Source organism: Periplaneta americana, chromosome 9, assembly GCF_040183065.1.
Source record: "Periplaneta americana isolate PAMFEO1 chromosome 9, P.americana_PAMFEO1_priV1, whole genome shotgun sequence".
Classification (NCBI taxonomy): domain Eukaryota; kingdom Metazoa; phylum Arthropoda; class Insecta; order Blattodea; family Blattidae; genus Periplaneta; species Periplaneta americana.
The window spans coordinates 87,083,567-87,100,612 of record NC_091125.1 but is presented as its reverse complement, the minus strand read 5'-3'; the positions used below and the strand labels follow the sequence as shown (position 1 = coordinate 87,100,612).

General features: G+C 33.3%; 1 protein-coding gene across 2 annotated transcripts in view; it reads right to left on the bottom strand.

The window, feature by feature from the left end:
* The window catches only part of LOC138706197 (uncharacterized), a 120,096-nt gene that overhangs the window by 60,009 nt on the left and 43,041 nt on the right, over positions 1-17,046 (bottom strand). For both annotated transcript variants that reach the window (XM_069835220.1, XM_069835221.1), the window contains exon 2: positions 15,396-15,888. In XM_069835220.1, the coding sequence (XP_069691321.1) occupies positions 15,396-15,722 (327 nt within the window). In that variant the 5' untranslated portion in view covers positions 15,723-15,888. The remainder of the gene's footprint in view (positions 1-15,395; positions 15,889-17,046) is intronic.

The following is a 17,046-nucleotide window of genomic DNA, read 5'->3' as shown; positions in this document are numbered from 1 at the left end:
ACAGATGGTCACTATTCAGACTAAACTGTAGATATTAGCCTAGATCATATATACTAACAGATAGCTCTTTTATATAGGCTTTAGGGTTTGCAGTCGAGGCCGGCTTGATGTAGTTCAATAATCGTCAACAGATGGCACAACGACCAACACCATCACGAGACACGAACTCTGAACCGGTCTGGTCGGTCTAAATCGATTATTTCCTGCTTACGAGATTATCTCGTATGTACTGTCGACAACTGATGACCATGGATAAATATTATTGGCCTATATGACCTCGGCAAGTTCGGAACGAGGGAGCTAAATATAGTTGTCACGTGGGCGAAGCGAAGAGATAAGATAAAGTACGCCTTTGTATTGAATAGAATGCAATACAATCTCTCGGCGCAAAGCCAATGTACCTATATAGAATATAGAATATGTAGACCATGTTATAAAGTTATCGGTCGGCTAAATTATGATTCGTTATCTCTTCTGTTTTTATATATTTGTCGTGAATATTATTTATATTATCAACTGAGTGTATAACATAATTTATCCGTTAATTGATATTTTACTAAGATAAATCCAAAGAATAATGGGAAATAAGGGACCAAACACTGAAAAATAAATAAAATAAGAGAATTTGACGTTCATAATTATAATGTTGTCGGAGTTTCGTTATACTTTACTTTGAATTATTTTAACTTGCACCACAAAAACGTATGAAAATTAATGTTAACATTACCTATTTAGTTATGATAGTAGTATATTGGAAAATTTGTGCATATAGCCTGATTACAATATATAAGTAATACTATCCTAACCTAAGCAATAGTAGTCTTGTTTATTTCATACATGTTCGTATAATTATACAAAAACAAGAATAATCTAGTTCGCAGCCTGTGATGTCTCGTTTACAGTATTATATAATATACATATTACGATATTTACTAGGTACTTTAACAATATATAGTTAATAATATAAAATATACAGGCCTAATCCATTACCAAGAAATACCCCTTCCCTCACATTTTCAATACTGTTTACCTCAAAAGGCCTTCAAATCTTAAAAACTATTAGACACTGGATTAAAATAGTCATGTTGATGTAGGCCTACAACATTACATTTTTTTGTTACTACTCCTGATCCCATTTTAACAGTTTCAGGTTTTGTAATTTGTAACAATACTAACAATACTGATGGGTCATTCCATAGTGACACACATAACATTTTCGAAGTAACTATGATCTTCACAGGATATTTAATTAAATACTTAAGAGTTTATGAAAGAGACATCACTGTCTTTTAACGTAAGCATTCCAAAATATAAACAGAAAATCTTAATGAAAAGGAATAATTAATCGTGTAAAAAATATGAAATATTATATGGTGTGACGAACATTTTCTTGCCACTTAATTTATTACCAAAATGGAAAATATTCATATTATTGTTCCAAATGACATAAATAGTTGTTTTCCAAAGAATTAAGACACTTGTGTAGTACATGTAACTGCTGACATACTTTAATCAAAATAACAGTGCCATTAACAAATAAAATATTACGAATTATATTGTGACACACGAACATTTCTGCCAAGTTGATTACTATTTTTTTCAGATGCATATCGAGATTTATACACAGTGCCTACAGTTCTTATTATACAAAGCAACACTTGATTACACTAAAATACACATTCAGATTTAAAATGTTCTTGGTTATTTACAACCATATGTGGTGATATCTCCTGTGTAATATCATGTGCTGAATATACCAATATAGGCTATCTATTTTTCCTCCCATTTGTTGTACTTTCCTTTCTTGAACATCACGGAAACTTTAAATTCATCACCACAAGCTTTTGTAACTTCCTCTGCTTATCTGACGTCTTTTTTTTAAATTGATTATTTAACGATATTGTATCAACTACTAGGTTATTTAGCCTCGATGGGATTGGTGATAGTGAAATGATATTTGGCGAGATGAGGTTGAGGATTCGCCATAGATTACATGACATTCGCCTTACAATTGGGGAAAACCTCGGAAAAAACCTCAACCAGGTAACTTGTCCCAATCAGGATTTGAACCCGGGCCCACTCATTTCACGGTCAGATGTGCCTACCATTACTCCACAGCAGTGGACCGAACATGGGTTATGTACATTAATTCTTTTGACTTTCAGTTAGCTTTCTTAAGAATACGCATAAAGAAATGTAGTGTTTTCAGGCTATCCTTGTAATATTAGTGACTTATTTCAACCAGTTTGTTACTAAAATATATACAGTACCTAAGTGTTTACTTGTGGCACTGGTGATCCATTTAATTGGTATATGAGACGAATTTAATTTTGTGTTTTACAGAAGGATACATATTGATTTACTTTTGCTCACATTGATTTTAATTTTATTTGTTGTAGTCCAGTTTTCAATAACGTCAAGCTAGTTTTGCAAGGCGGTGATACAAGATTTATCACTAATTTTTTCTATATATATTATACAGTCATCCACGAATAACCTTGCCTGAGAAGTGGCATTTCTATTCAAATCCTACAATAATTTTCAGTAAATATTTTGCACCGAGAAGCTATTATACATTTAATTTTACTTCTGAGACCAGTGAAATATATGCCAATTTTATTAGAAAGGTGCATGTATAATTATCCAATAGCATGATGTTATCTGCAACAAAAACTAAAGGGCATGAAAGAAAAGAAGAAAACATTAATGCTGTGGTTCTTAGAGTTCCATTAGAGTTACACGTTCATTGTCCACTGAAAGTTGTATTTCTCTATTGAAGTGTAAAAGAGAAACTCTCATAAATTATGTCAGAAACAAAGAGAAAGGCACCACCCAAATATGTGGGATAATTAATTTAATAACGTTATTACCGGGACTTGAAAAAAGCAATCATATGTAATGGGTGGGGAAAAAAATACTTTTTAATCGCGCTTCTATAGTTCGACAATGCAGACTATTCAGAGTTTTGCCTGACAGGTGAGCTACCATAAATTCCTTGAAGTCCTAGTTATTATTGAAGCCAAATGTGTGTCTATTGTCAAGAGTCCATTTTATTTATACTTGTTAAGACATCATTCATAGGCTAGTTACCACTTTCAGTTTTGATACTACATACATTGAAATTAATCTATTATTATTCGTCCTATTTATACATTTATATTGAATGATTCGGTCTACCTTCATAACACATCTCATCAACAATACTCGATAAAGTTGAATTAGCTTCCATGCTGCGTTGTATTTATTTTGTCATGTTCCTATAGCAGGAATATTAAATAGGAATTCCTTAAAACAGATTTATATTCACTCCTATGCCTTTATATAGAATACCAGTACATATACTGTATTTCTTAAGATTTGGTTACTTTATAAACAGTATGTTAGTGCAAGAACTCTTTTTTTCATATTTAATAATTCTGGCATGTGTCATTAAATATGCTTGAGACCTCTGTCTCTCTGAATTACTCTTTACTAACTGGAAACATATTCCAAATTTATATTTTAAAAAAGTATTAAAATATCCTCACAATTTAGAGCATAACAATTCCCGAAATAATCATCCTACATTAAATTATTAAGATAAAAATGATTCAATCTATCGCTTGTAACAATACCTTTATGGTCCTAATAAATTAAGAAATAATTTACATCCAACAGATTTATTTTAAAATGGCCTGCAGTTATTATTTTGAATTTTATTGTACCTTAATAAATTGAGTTAAGGTACAATAAAATTTCATCAAGTTTCAAACAAAGTAATTCCATCTTTCCAACAGGGGGACAATAAATACTTAAAGTAATGCTAAACTCGAAAAACTTATTGATGCAACTTAATTTCATATTCTATACCACTAGCACCAAAAAAAAAAAAGTATCTTATTGTTCATACTGATTCAAGATGAATAGTTTCTTAGTGTTTGTCCATTCCACTTTTTTTATTGTCCTTCCCATTTCTATTTCTCTCATTTTTAGTAGGTACTTCACATGTAATATATGTTTTATTTTAATACATATAATGACCATGAAGATAAAATGGATTTGAGGGAGGTGGGGTATGATGATAGAGACTGGATTAATCTTGCACAGGATAGGGACCGATGGTGGGCTTATGTGAGGGCGGCAATGAACCTTCGGGTTCCTTAAAAGCCATTTGTAAGTAAGTAAGTAATGACCATGAAGATATTTGGATATGTCTTACAAAATTCTTGCTGAAGACCATTGTGGTAATATTCTGCCGCATCTGTAGTTTGTACATTTCGAAATTTTCGTGCTTCAGCCCAGAATTCAGGCGGGGGGAGGGGAGGTTGATGTGCCAATGTAGTTTTCCAGAATATAATAATATTCAAAACATTCTCTAATAGGAGGGGCCTCTGATATTAGCTCTGCAAAAAATCTGATACCGGTACTTCTGTTGCTGGTAAATAAGAAAGAACGAAATATAAAAATTTTTAACCACTTTCGAATTTCAGGTGCTTTGTGTCTCAGCTGCTGGTTTGATATACTGTTTGTTTCCTTTAATTTTCCAGAGCAAAAACTGTCCTAAGCGAAATTTACACTCTGTAATTTTAACACTGGGAACATTTATTTTGGCAGCATTGTGTGATGCTATTTCATAATATAACAAGAGCTTTGAAATGATTAACTGCTAACTACTTACCTGGGTGAAGCGGTTCCTGTGATTTCTGAAGTGAAAACCGTTCAATTTATAAGGAATTTTTTTGTGGAGATGCAGTTGATTGTATATGCAAGGTGTAAAAGTGCCTAAACTAACTGACCCCAGTGCTGTCATGGAGGCCACATGAGGCCATATATCGTATGGAACCTACAATTTTTTTTAATTAATCGTATGGGGAAATGAAAATTTTGTCTGTAAGGAGCCATACGGCATATGGTGCCTAAGTTTTGTACGTGGAGATCTATACAGATCTTAGATCATCTCTTCCTGTTCCTACTGTACCTATTTTGTTTGATGTTCATAAACAAAAATTATCCACCTCTTCAGCACTGGAATCCAGAATTATATAAAATAATGGTTGAAAAACAAGAAGTGCTGCAAATATACACTCCAAGATTCATCGAGACAAGTGTGCATCTATGGTGGTGCTACATGGTGTATTCTTTAAATCAAACTTGTACAATTAAATTGTAAAGCAAAACAATTTATTTACTTCTTCTTTAATATTAAAAAAAAATAATTAAATGGCAATTGGAGAGATAGAGAGAGGAGAGTAAAATATATTTCAAGGGAGAAAACAAGGGGTGGGGTGTATGGCCAAGAAAAAAATTACCATGACAGCACTGACCAAACCTAACCTGTTTACAGACTCGTGTATGCAAGGTGAATAAGCGGAGTATGAAGGAAACTACCTCAGCGCTAGTTTAACTCTTATAGATGAACTATATAAAGAATTTCAAGTGTCAATATTGTCTCAAAGGTTTCTGTGTAACAAACTTCATTTAGAAATGTCCATCTGCGATTATGTTAACTGCAGAAGAAGGAAGAAATATTGTCGTCATATGAAGTTACTCAAATTTCCAATTAAGGACAAGGAAAGGCTACAAAAATTATTTTTGATTTCACCCTTATAAATTGAACTATTTTCACTTCAGAAATCACCGTAACTACCTCAGCACTAGTTTCAGTAATTTAAGGACCAGTATAAAGTAAATTTGATTAAAGTTAGAAAGAAATTCGTAAGGGAGGCGGTCAGGAGGGATTGAGGTTGTCTACTAATTCGTTACAAACAACTATTATAGGCTATTTCATTTGACTAACGATGATTTGTAGAGAGCAAAATACCTACAGTAGGGTAAAGAATCTAAATCAGTACGTTTATGAGAACGGATATAAAAGTGTCAGGAAAATAACAGAATTACCGTATATTGCAATTAACTCTGCATTGGCAGAGAAACCGCACAGGGTATCTTAAATCTGTTGAAAATTAGAAAATTGTGTAAAAAAAAATGCATTCAGAGCGAATTTTCCAGCCTGATAATATCTCGCCCACGTTATGGACATAATTCAATACCGTAAGACTGATATGAAACGAATACTTGAACAATTTGTTAAACAAAGACGATGTTCAGTAGTTATTTAACAACATACAGAGCAAATAAAAACACAAACGCATATTCTAGCAATAGTTCAGATGAAAAGAAAATGATTAGTACGACCGCTTATTTGTAAAAAGAACACTGCCAGCTGTGTAGCCTACATGAAGCAATATATCAGGTCTACGTTATGAACACGTTGAATTTAATGTGGACGAGAAATGTACAGTTATTATTTATCTGCTTCAATATCGCATCATATAATACACCTGTAAAATGAAAACGTGTAGGGGGAGGGAGTTGTAATTCTTCCCCTTTCGGATAAATTTCAGAAGAGGGATACCTGCTTTTCCTTCATATTCAAAAATTGTAATCTTGGTCACACAAAATAAATTAGTGCCTTTTCGTGAGCATCATGATGTGCATTCAACAAACGCAGACAAATCTGCTCTTTTTAGTATTTTGTGATAGTTGTTGCTAGGGAGGTATTGTATACTGAAAATTAAAAACAATTAGATATCGTACATCAAATGATGACAGATTATATATTGAACGCAAACAACATTATATCAGCCATGTACCAAAATGTCATCTATGTGTGTTGATGAATTTGGGTAAAACAAGCTTCTGTATGCTACAATTTAGCGACACATCAAAGTCTTATTGTAACATAACCTCACTTTACAATGAGAAAGAAATTTGGAGGTGGCATCACGTAAAAAAGTCTTCCCACAGTCGTATTACTCTATGTACTTTTCAGGTACTCTGCCATCTAGTGTTTGTTATTGCAAGCTCATTTCTCGACACTAGCGACGCATAGCGTCCGTTATTTTCCAGTTGCGTCCAAATTTAACATAAGCTTGAGCGATCTGTTTTATATATGATCTAGGATATTAGGTACCGTAGGTACTGGCGGATGGCTGCTCGCTATAGGAGAGAGACACAATGTAAAGATATGAAAGGGACAAGGGCAAATTAATGAAGTTCGTAGAGATCTCACAGAGGAAATAAAGGAAGAAGAAATCTCAACAGAAGCTCTGAAGCAGATCACTCTGGAACTAATAAGTACCTCTCCAGTTGCAACATACATACATACATACATACCAGGGGCGTATACTGGTTAAAGGGTTTGGGCTACCGCTGACCCTATTATTACACAAAATATATCTAACAATTACTTTAATTTTAATTACTATGATAAAACTAATAATACAAAATTATTACATTATGTTATATTATAAACTTTTTCTTTTGTAATTTCCTTGGGCTACTGCCGGTAGCCCCGGTAGCCCGCAAAATACGCCCCTGATACATACATACATTATTGTACAGATCCAGAAACAAAATTTGGGCCACCTGAATTTTTCAAGTTTTAGTTACAACATACTGCGCATGCTCAATGGAACTTGGAAAATTCAGGTGGCCCAAATTTTGTTTCTGGGTCTGTACATACATACTGTACATGCTGGTAGGTTACATACTGTAATGCACACCAATAAGTATACACTATAAATGTGTAATAGTAGGTACATATTATACAATTGTACATGCATACCGGTAGTACATACACACACATACATACATACATACATACATACCAGTACTGTACATGCGTGCCAGTAGGTACATACTGTATTGATATATCGATGGCTGAGAACCAGACTGTTCTAAGTCAAACTTTTTATAATAAAAAAATCTGTGTTTCGTTGTGTTCCAGTTCTTGTCTGCATATATGAATCGAACAAGTTGTAAATATTCCTCTCCATAAGGTTGCTATGAAGCTATTCCAAATTGTTTCATGAAGCTTTGAATTCAGGAGCTTAAAATAACTCTCCTGAAGAAAAAATAGTAAAATGGACTTGGAACAGTCTGGTTCTGTGCCATCTATATACTACGTTGTACATACATACTATGCATGCATGCATACATACATGCATGGGAAACGTCTGCTCTGAGACAAAGATGTATACAAATGTAACACCATTAATGAAAGCTACATTTTTTTGGAGGGATGGAACAAAAGAACACAACAGAAGAACATTTCAGATAGTAAACCCTGCAAAACATTGAGAGGCCATTTGGAAACAGCAATAAGAAATATCAAGAAATGAAGCAACGATCATGTTCAGATCAAGTGCACGATTGCTTAACAACATATAAACAACACAGAGTCAACACATTGCATCATCTGCAATAATTATCCTGACATCAGATTGACAAAGTCTCACATCTTTCAATGTTCAATCATTAAACTGGAACCAAAACAATCTTTGAAAGCTCTACTGCGATGTAAGACAGATGATGAAGCAACAATAATTGAATAAAATAAATAAATAACGAAACACTTAATGGCATCCGATGAGAAAATGGTGACCTGAGTCTTAATGGCTTCTGAAGATGAAAAGACTAGAATGATATACGTGTTCAGATAAACAATTTGTCTGGATCACATTATCTAGGCCTACTGGAAATAATATACTTACGTCAAAATCTATCTAATTTTATTTAATATGTTATTCTCTTTTGTAGAATCGCAGAATTTCCCCTCTGAAGAGAGCACCAACCACAAAATAAATTAGGTCATACACTTTTGTCAGTTTTTTAAAATGAACAATATGGATTGATTTGTTATAAACGTGCAATAAAAGATGACTGTCCGAGCTGATTTTGTTAAATGCAACAAATGTCGAAAGAAGAAAAGTTTTCTCCTGACAGTTACAAAGAATTTAAAAATGCGATTTAGTTTTCCTTTGTAGATAGAGCAAACAATTGAACAAAGTGAATTCTTTCACTTCACTGTACATTCTACAACTGAACAAAATGAATTTTTTCATTCACAATGACATCCAGTAGCTGAGGTGAGCTTTTTCCTTGACAAATCATATCTCTCAAGTGAAGAAAGTGAATTACTTCATTCACAATTACACCCAAAGGCTGAAGAATGAGTTACTTTCCTTGGCAGTCACACTCACAACTGAAGAAATTAAATTTTCTTCACGACACTTAAGAAATAAAAAGGGCTATTTAGTTTTCCCCTTCATATTCTTATCAACTAAAGAAAGTATTTTTTTTTTATTTTGTTAAACACATCAATAAACGAATGAGGAGAATTGTTGCCTTATCAATCACAATAAAAATGTGTAAAGAAAATCTTATCTAAGGTGATGTAAGGTCAATTTTTGCTTCAAATTTATCAAAAGTGAACAAGGTAAATTCTTGCCTTATCAATTACAGTCGAAAGTGAGTAAGGCAAATATTTTCCCTTATCAATCACAATCGAAAGTAAGGTAAATTTTTGCCTCGTCAATCATAATCAACAACAAAGAAAAAAAAATTTTTGTTACTAAGTAATAATTGAACAAAATTATTTTTATAGTGTCTTTCGAATTAAAACTTAAAAAATTAATTCAGAAGCTTTGTAAATAAATACTAAGCTTAAATGCTAATACCTCTAATGCCAGTTACTCGACTCAGATGTGCCATTGTTCAATAAGTGAATTAATAATTCACTTATAGGCACTGTGAGGGGGGAAGCAGCCATGAACACCTTGCAGTTACAACTACTATGGAATGAAATTATCTGAGTCTCCTAAAATATAACATTCTTTTAATGATGAAATTATAAAATTGTTGATAATACAAGTAGAAAGATCAATCCTCAATATTTTTAATTGTAAAGTATTGAAATTAAATAGAAATATTGATAAAATTAAATGAAATTGGTTTATTTGACAAGTACCAACAGAAACATACTAAGTAAATAACGTTAAACATATTAGGCCTAATTGCGGTAAATTATCTTAAATCTCTTAGGACAGAAAGTGTACTGAAGCAATCTACAAGAACCCAAAATGATTTCTGAAGACAAAAGTGGAAGAAATTAGAGGTTTCAGGATTATCCAGGAAATCCATTTGCCAAACATCAAGACAATTAAACAGAGTACTGCACAAGCCTCTTCATTTACATCCATAACAAACTAGAACTGAACCCAGACAACAAACCATGTCAACAAGAATTTGTTACAGAAAGTTGTGTATATCAACAAGAACCCTGATTTTATCCAACATCTTGTTCTCCAACAACGTCACATTCCATTTATTAGGATTATCTAAACCAGGCATGTCAAAACCCTGCACATTGTGCACTGGTCTCCGTGCAACGTGCAGTTCCTATTCCCCTAGCTGGAGGGAGAGAATCGGCTTGGAGGGGAACGCGACAGGGCTGTACAGTACCTATAGTAGCAGATCAGCTTTTGTTTCAGTAACACAGATCAGTACAGGTGCTCACTGAGCTGTGATTGTGAATGCATTATGGAAAATAAAGTGAGGAGTCCACAGATATAACGAAGAAGAGAAATCACGAATCATATAACATAACTGTTATGATGTTTTCCTCAGCCAATAGTAATTATTTTAAAATGAAAGACTTTCATCATATCATGTGGACCTAATAGTGATATGAGAATTTAAATCATATTAGTAAAGTTCTCAAAATATGATATTCGCCTGCTCTTATTTCTTAATTAGTACTCTCACAGCAAGACAAACATGAAAATGATGTTGTTTTGGAGTCTGTACTAACACAGCCATCAATGGTTAGACGACTTACAACTTCTATTTGATAAGCTGATAAGTGATGAGAATATAGTGAGTAATACATGTGAGGCTCTTGTGGTTGTAAGGGAAGGAAGAAAGCAACTATTTGTAAGGCGGAAAAATTTTCTGGAAAAATAATACATAATGGCGAATTTTCCACCTCACGTTACTATATTATCTTAATATACTTACGTTAATAAATCTTTAAACCTGACATAAAGAAAATGTCCTCGCTTCACAGCTTGTGAAGTACTTTTTTAATTCAATTCAGTAACGCTCCCAACTTGCTAATACTTGCTCTCAACGTTTTCCAAATAAACTATATATAAATTTAAATTCAAGCTTAATTTATCCAATTTATTAATAATAATGTGAATTTATATTAATATACAAGAAGGAAATGATTCCAGTGTAAAAGCCTCACAATGTCCTATTGCACGTAATTGGGAGTAAAATATTTTCTTTCTTAGCATTTGTGCGTCAATGGTCCCAATAATGCTTGAGGAACAATGAAAGAGTATTACTTTGAAATAATCAGTACCTACTACGTAAAATGAAATATTGTGTTCGTTTTTTGTTGTTTCGAAATTACTGCAATATTTATATTTTCTTCAAATACTTTATACAAATCATGTAAATAAATGATTCTTTACAAACGACTGCATTGTGAATTGTAACTGAGTAAGTCTATTGTTTCTTGTGTTACAATTATTGTCAAATATAGACACTGACAATAATTGTGTTTTTTCCTTCTGCTAAGTATGTTTATAATGTCCAAATGTCAATTTAATTGAGCATTAGAAGCCCAGAATAGATTCTTGTACATCCCTCCCACTAAGAACTGGTAAGAGCAACACGTGAATGACGCAATCTGCACAGACCGGCGTTATGCGCACATACACTGCACTTTCAGTGTCTGATTTCTGACATGCCTGATCTAAACCAACATAATGCTCGGATTTGGAGCTCACAAAATCTACACATCCAACATGAATACATCACAGATATAGCCCAAAATTGAAAATTTGGTATGGTCGCATCAAGAACAGGATTATCAGGCTATTTTTTTCTTCTTCTGTACAGCAACAGCAACTTGTGTCGCATACCTTGACATGATGGAACAGTTCATATATTCCCAAATAACTGATCGGCAACACAACATATTCTTTTAACAGGATGGAGTTCGCTCATGTCGGATTCTACAGGTTCGAGAATCTTTCAAGAATATATTTCCAGTTCACTGTGTTAATTTCGTGGCACCAAGTTTACATGATTTCACTCCACTGGATTTCTTTGTGGGGCTAACTTAAGGACCGTGTATATGCATTTAAAGTGCTTGAGTTCCCAACAGAATGATCCGCAAATAACGTGACTGCTATGTCTATTGTCAAATGAGCATGCTGGAAATAACATGACAAGAAAAATGATTTCAGGTTGAATGATGTCACTTCCACTGATAGGGCACATATAGAGATTTACTAATAAATGAGGATTCAATTTTTTTTAGTTGCTCTTGCATTTCATGTTGTTTCATTTCCCAAACTTTCCTATTTTTTTATGCTCTATGATAAGTTAAAAGTATAGGAGGTTTGAATGCAACACACAGAGATGCAAAATAAAAATAAATAAGTTAAAATTACAGATTTTAATAGATTTAACAAATTACAAGATTAATATTAGTTTATGCATAGCAATAACAGAAGCTATGAATTAATCGCTAAGAAAATATTGTTATTTACATAAATAAACTTAATAGAGGTAAAGAATATACTGGGTTAACTTAATAGTGTTCTGAAATAAATATTGGATGCAATTTAAATCTGTGTGGACTGGGGAAGGGGTCAGAAGAGTAAGCACAGATTATCATTTGATGGTCACTAGCTGACAGAAGTCACTGCCCCTCCACCCAGCTGTTGCCATCTTTGGATTACATGCTGATCAGTGATCATACGCGAAGGCATTAAAAAATGAACCACTTTCAGGTGTTCAGTGTGTAGATTTACAACATGTACGAGTAAATGAACATGGTCTCTGAATAAGAAAACTCCAAAGGGCCTACATCAAAATTGCTCTGAAACTGGTAGTCGTCATTCTTGTCTAACATTCCATCATCAGAAGTAATGAATTCTAGTTTGCATATGCTCCCACCTCAGAAATAGAATTCTTCATACTGCTAACATGGAGAGTAGGTACAAGAAAATTTAAATTAACAAAATCTGGAGGCATTGAAAACCAACGCATATTTTATGAATTATAAATATTTATCACCTCTCCACTGAGAGTCAAAATATAGACCAGCAGACTCAGGTTAGATTTGCAACAGAAAAGTGAAGAAATTATCTTCCTTCCCTTGTCTTATTTCGTCATGGTTGTCTCAAGTGAAGACCTTGCACCATGCTAACCACATAAACAAGATGTCCTGCTATTTTGGTATGATTGCAATAGTATGATCATAGAGGTTAGGGGATTAATGTCATTATGTTTCCGTTCTTCTCATCTAATTAATTAATGAATAAAGATATTGAGAATCATTGTTCAGACATCTGGACTGTCTTCAACGGTTACATGTTCTAGCAATATAATAAGCTAGAGTGACGCAGGAAAGCCCCATCATCATCATCATCTTGTTTACATTATTTCTTCAAATAAGCAAATTACAAAAATAGAAATAAGTTGTCATCTTATCTTATATGATAGATGTCACCAAACTGCTTATATTTTGAATTCTAATTGAACAGCGCCAGTACAAGGATATTATTTTGAAATATCGAGTGAAAAACCAAAGTGATGGCCTTTATGAACAAATTCCCAATAAGATCTAAAATAGCAATAAATCAGAAAATTACAAAACAAGTTAAGTTAGCCATTTCAAATATTTCGGGTACGATATCTCATAATGTAATCATGGTGATGACCTACAAAATAAACCATATAAATATCAGTAAATACCCAGAACTACCAATGTACCCTCAAAAAATTTAGTAGATACTCAAAATTCTACAAATAAGTTAAATGACCACAGCAAGTTAACATTTGAGCACGAAACAGAGCACAAACCGAAAGAACTACCGAAATGAAATTTCTGAGATACCTAGCTGGATATAACCGAATGAAGTCAGTAACCTCACAATATAGCCTAAAAGGAAATAAACATTTTCAACTTAAATGACCTAATATCACAAAAATGAAAACTAACTGGAAAGAACACTTCCTAAGAATGGGGAAAACAAGAATAGTGAAAGCTAAGGCTTAAAAATGTAGTGGAAGAGAGATATTGATCGACCAAGGAGACAATGGAGAGATGATTTAGATTTCTTGTGAGAGGAATGACCAGGTATACTGTAACATGAAGAAAATTTGCTTAGGTCTAATTTGTAAAGCAATGGGCTTAAACTGTTCTCTGTTACCGAGAGAAGAAAAATGGGTAGCTATCCTAAAATATATATTACTTTATACTCACAGACTAGAAAACAGTAGGCTACTTAAACTGTCTTATGTTTTGGTTTCTGAGAAACGATCATGCTGTGCTTACTTACAGAATATATCCGTTATCAACAGTAGATGATGAATACTAAAGTGTTAATACTGAAATCTATATACTGTATCTACTTCTAACATTCAAGTCATTTCAGTTAGTTCATAAAAATCAAAATATAATATTAATGACAAACTTGCCCAATAAAAGAACAGAAATGATATACAATAAGTTCACAAACACACTCAATTGTCAAAAACTTAACAGGAATATCTAACTATTTCTTCTTAGCGAAATATTTTCCCGACAAGCATTCATCTAATGACTTAGTTTCGGTACAAAGAAACACCGTATGGTAAAGAATTAATCTTGGTAATTTTTGGAGAAATAAGTTTAGCCTAAGTAAAAAAAAAAACTAGGCCTAGGCCTACAAGTTATATTCTTGTATTTAGTATTCCAATTTCAGGAACTGTCTGTTAGATATATTTTATTACCTATCTATTAACGACACCTAACGTTATTTACTATTTTACACTCAAATACATTTCTCTATGATATCCTCACTGGTTGCTAGAGCTTCAGCAAGTAACTAAGTAAGTTATGCTTCCATTAGTTCTAGTACTGTAGTAGTTTATTACATATAACTGACATTTGGGAGATGTTAAAATGTAGATCTAAATACTGGAGTGATTATCTGGGACAATCAAACTGAATTTAGATCTATAGAAATGTCTCTTATTTTGAATTTCAACCATTTTAACGTCTTTCTCATATTTTTAATTTATCGGATTAATAGTCCTACTGATAAGATAACTAACGCATGATTATCACTTATCACAATTCCAGCTACATTCAGGGAAAAAAAGTCATAATTATGTTTCGTACTTGTAGCAAGCACTGCACATAACATAGGCACTGGTAACTTTGATAATTCAATCTATAATGTTTGTTTCTTCTAAGTAGGGCCTACCTACAGTACCTACCAGCTTCATCAAGAACTATGAAATTACAGAATAATAATAATTAATATGTGTATATCCACTTGCCTTTCTACATTATGATAAAAAATAACCACTCTTAGAACCTTAAACACTGAAGAAAAGCACTAAATACATTGTTGTGATAAAATGCATTACCTTGGAAACCACTGCACCTTAGTGAGTGATATTGTTTTGGTTAAGAAAAACATTCACTCATTCATGTGTATAACAATCATACAAAGAAGGAAACCATATTATTTTTGTATAAAATGAAAATAAAAATGTAATCATACCCTTAAAAGTGCACGTTGCCGAAGCAGCATTTGAATAATGCCTTTTCTTCTAAGATACAGAACACTTTTCACTGCAACCATCAGTCCAGAACATATGAATATTGGGCCAACTAGCCACATATGTCCCAAACTATGAAATATATATCCATCGGCATCTCCTAATGCAAGCACAGTAATAACAGTTCCCACCGCAAATAGCACCACTGAAAGAGCAAAATAAGAATAAGATGTGCAGTCACACTGTCCAAACGTTGATGGCTCCGGATACAACTGATCCATTTGCCGCAGCCTGTGCCGCAAATACGCATTTTCCAGTACGGACGACATGTCTTAACACAGGTACAACTACTTTTGCACCTCAACTGGATGGAGACGGCTTGCAGACACCACCAAACTTCAATTTTGACGAGTTATTCAACTTCAACCTTGGATCAAAGCTCAAGGCCATCACTGTTTTGGTGACGCACCTGACATCTTGCAGGAGTTATGCGAACTGTGGAGAAAAACAAACGAGCGTTATAGAACATATGTATGCTGGTAGATGACGGCGCTGTTAGCTACACTAGCGCCAACTATCACGGCAACACAACGAAGTGGATCGTTAATTGGGTTGCAGATAGGACAGGGACAGCGATGACTGGGACCATGAATATGCACAACTTACGCCATCTAGTTAAACATGACATACTCCATGGCTTGAACACAAAAACAGACCAGAATGTGATTATTTCGTTTATAAAGATATGTAATAATCACTTTAAGAAGAGCATTTCAGTTTTTATTTAATTGTATATAAAATTCTGTATCTAATTCGACTTTATATATTTTACGAATAGACGAAGAAGATGCTATTTATTTATTCTCAAAGGATTTAGAATGAACTACAGAACGATTAAAAATATAGGCCTATTATTTAGAAAAACGAAATCAATCTTATTTACTAAAGAAATATCTGACGATTAACAAGACATTATATTTAGACTAATAGTGGTACAACGAATGATATCAAGAGTAAATTTTTCATGTCAAAACGTTACAATGTTCCCTTTTATACCTCGAAAATAGATGTTCCACGTCAAAAAGAAAAATATAATTGTGTTAGGTAAACTTTGGGGTTTATTTTATGAGCCATTGAGAAGGTAAAGGACGAATTCAACATTGGACGAATATTTTTATTTATTTTCGTGAATTATGAGTCATGGAGGACAATACTGTGAGACAACTTTATTGAATTCACATTTCTCTCCTTTCGATAATAAGGACTGAAGAAACCCGAGCAAAGATTTTGAGCGATGTGGCTGCGAGTATGAACAGTTCTCCTCCCCGTATATGTAAGCATATGTGCTGTTTCATTGCAAAATGTCATACGACATCTTTTCGCTTCATTCGCCTCTCATAGGATTTAGTCATGAACTTTACTGTCCTTCAGAAACAAGTTATCAAAGCTCACATGATACGAGCGAAATTTAAAGATTGAATAACCTTCCAATTCACACAGGATTGCAAACAAGGATTCTACATAAACAATGAATGCAAGTTGGTAGTAAAAACACTAGTTAAACTTCAAAAAGGAAAGGCTACAAATTTCAACCCTGCAAAATTGTTTCTTGAAAAGGGAAATCTGCAGAAAATAACCAATCGTCTTGACTCA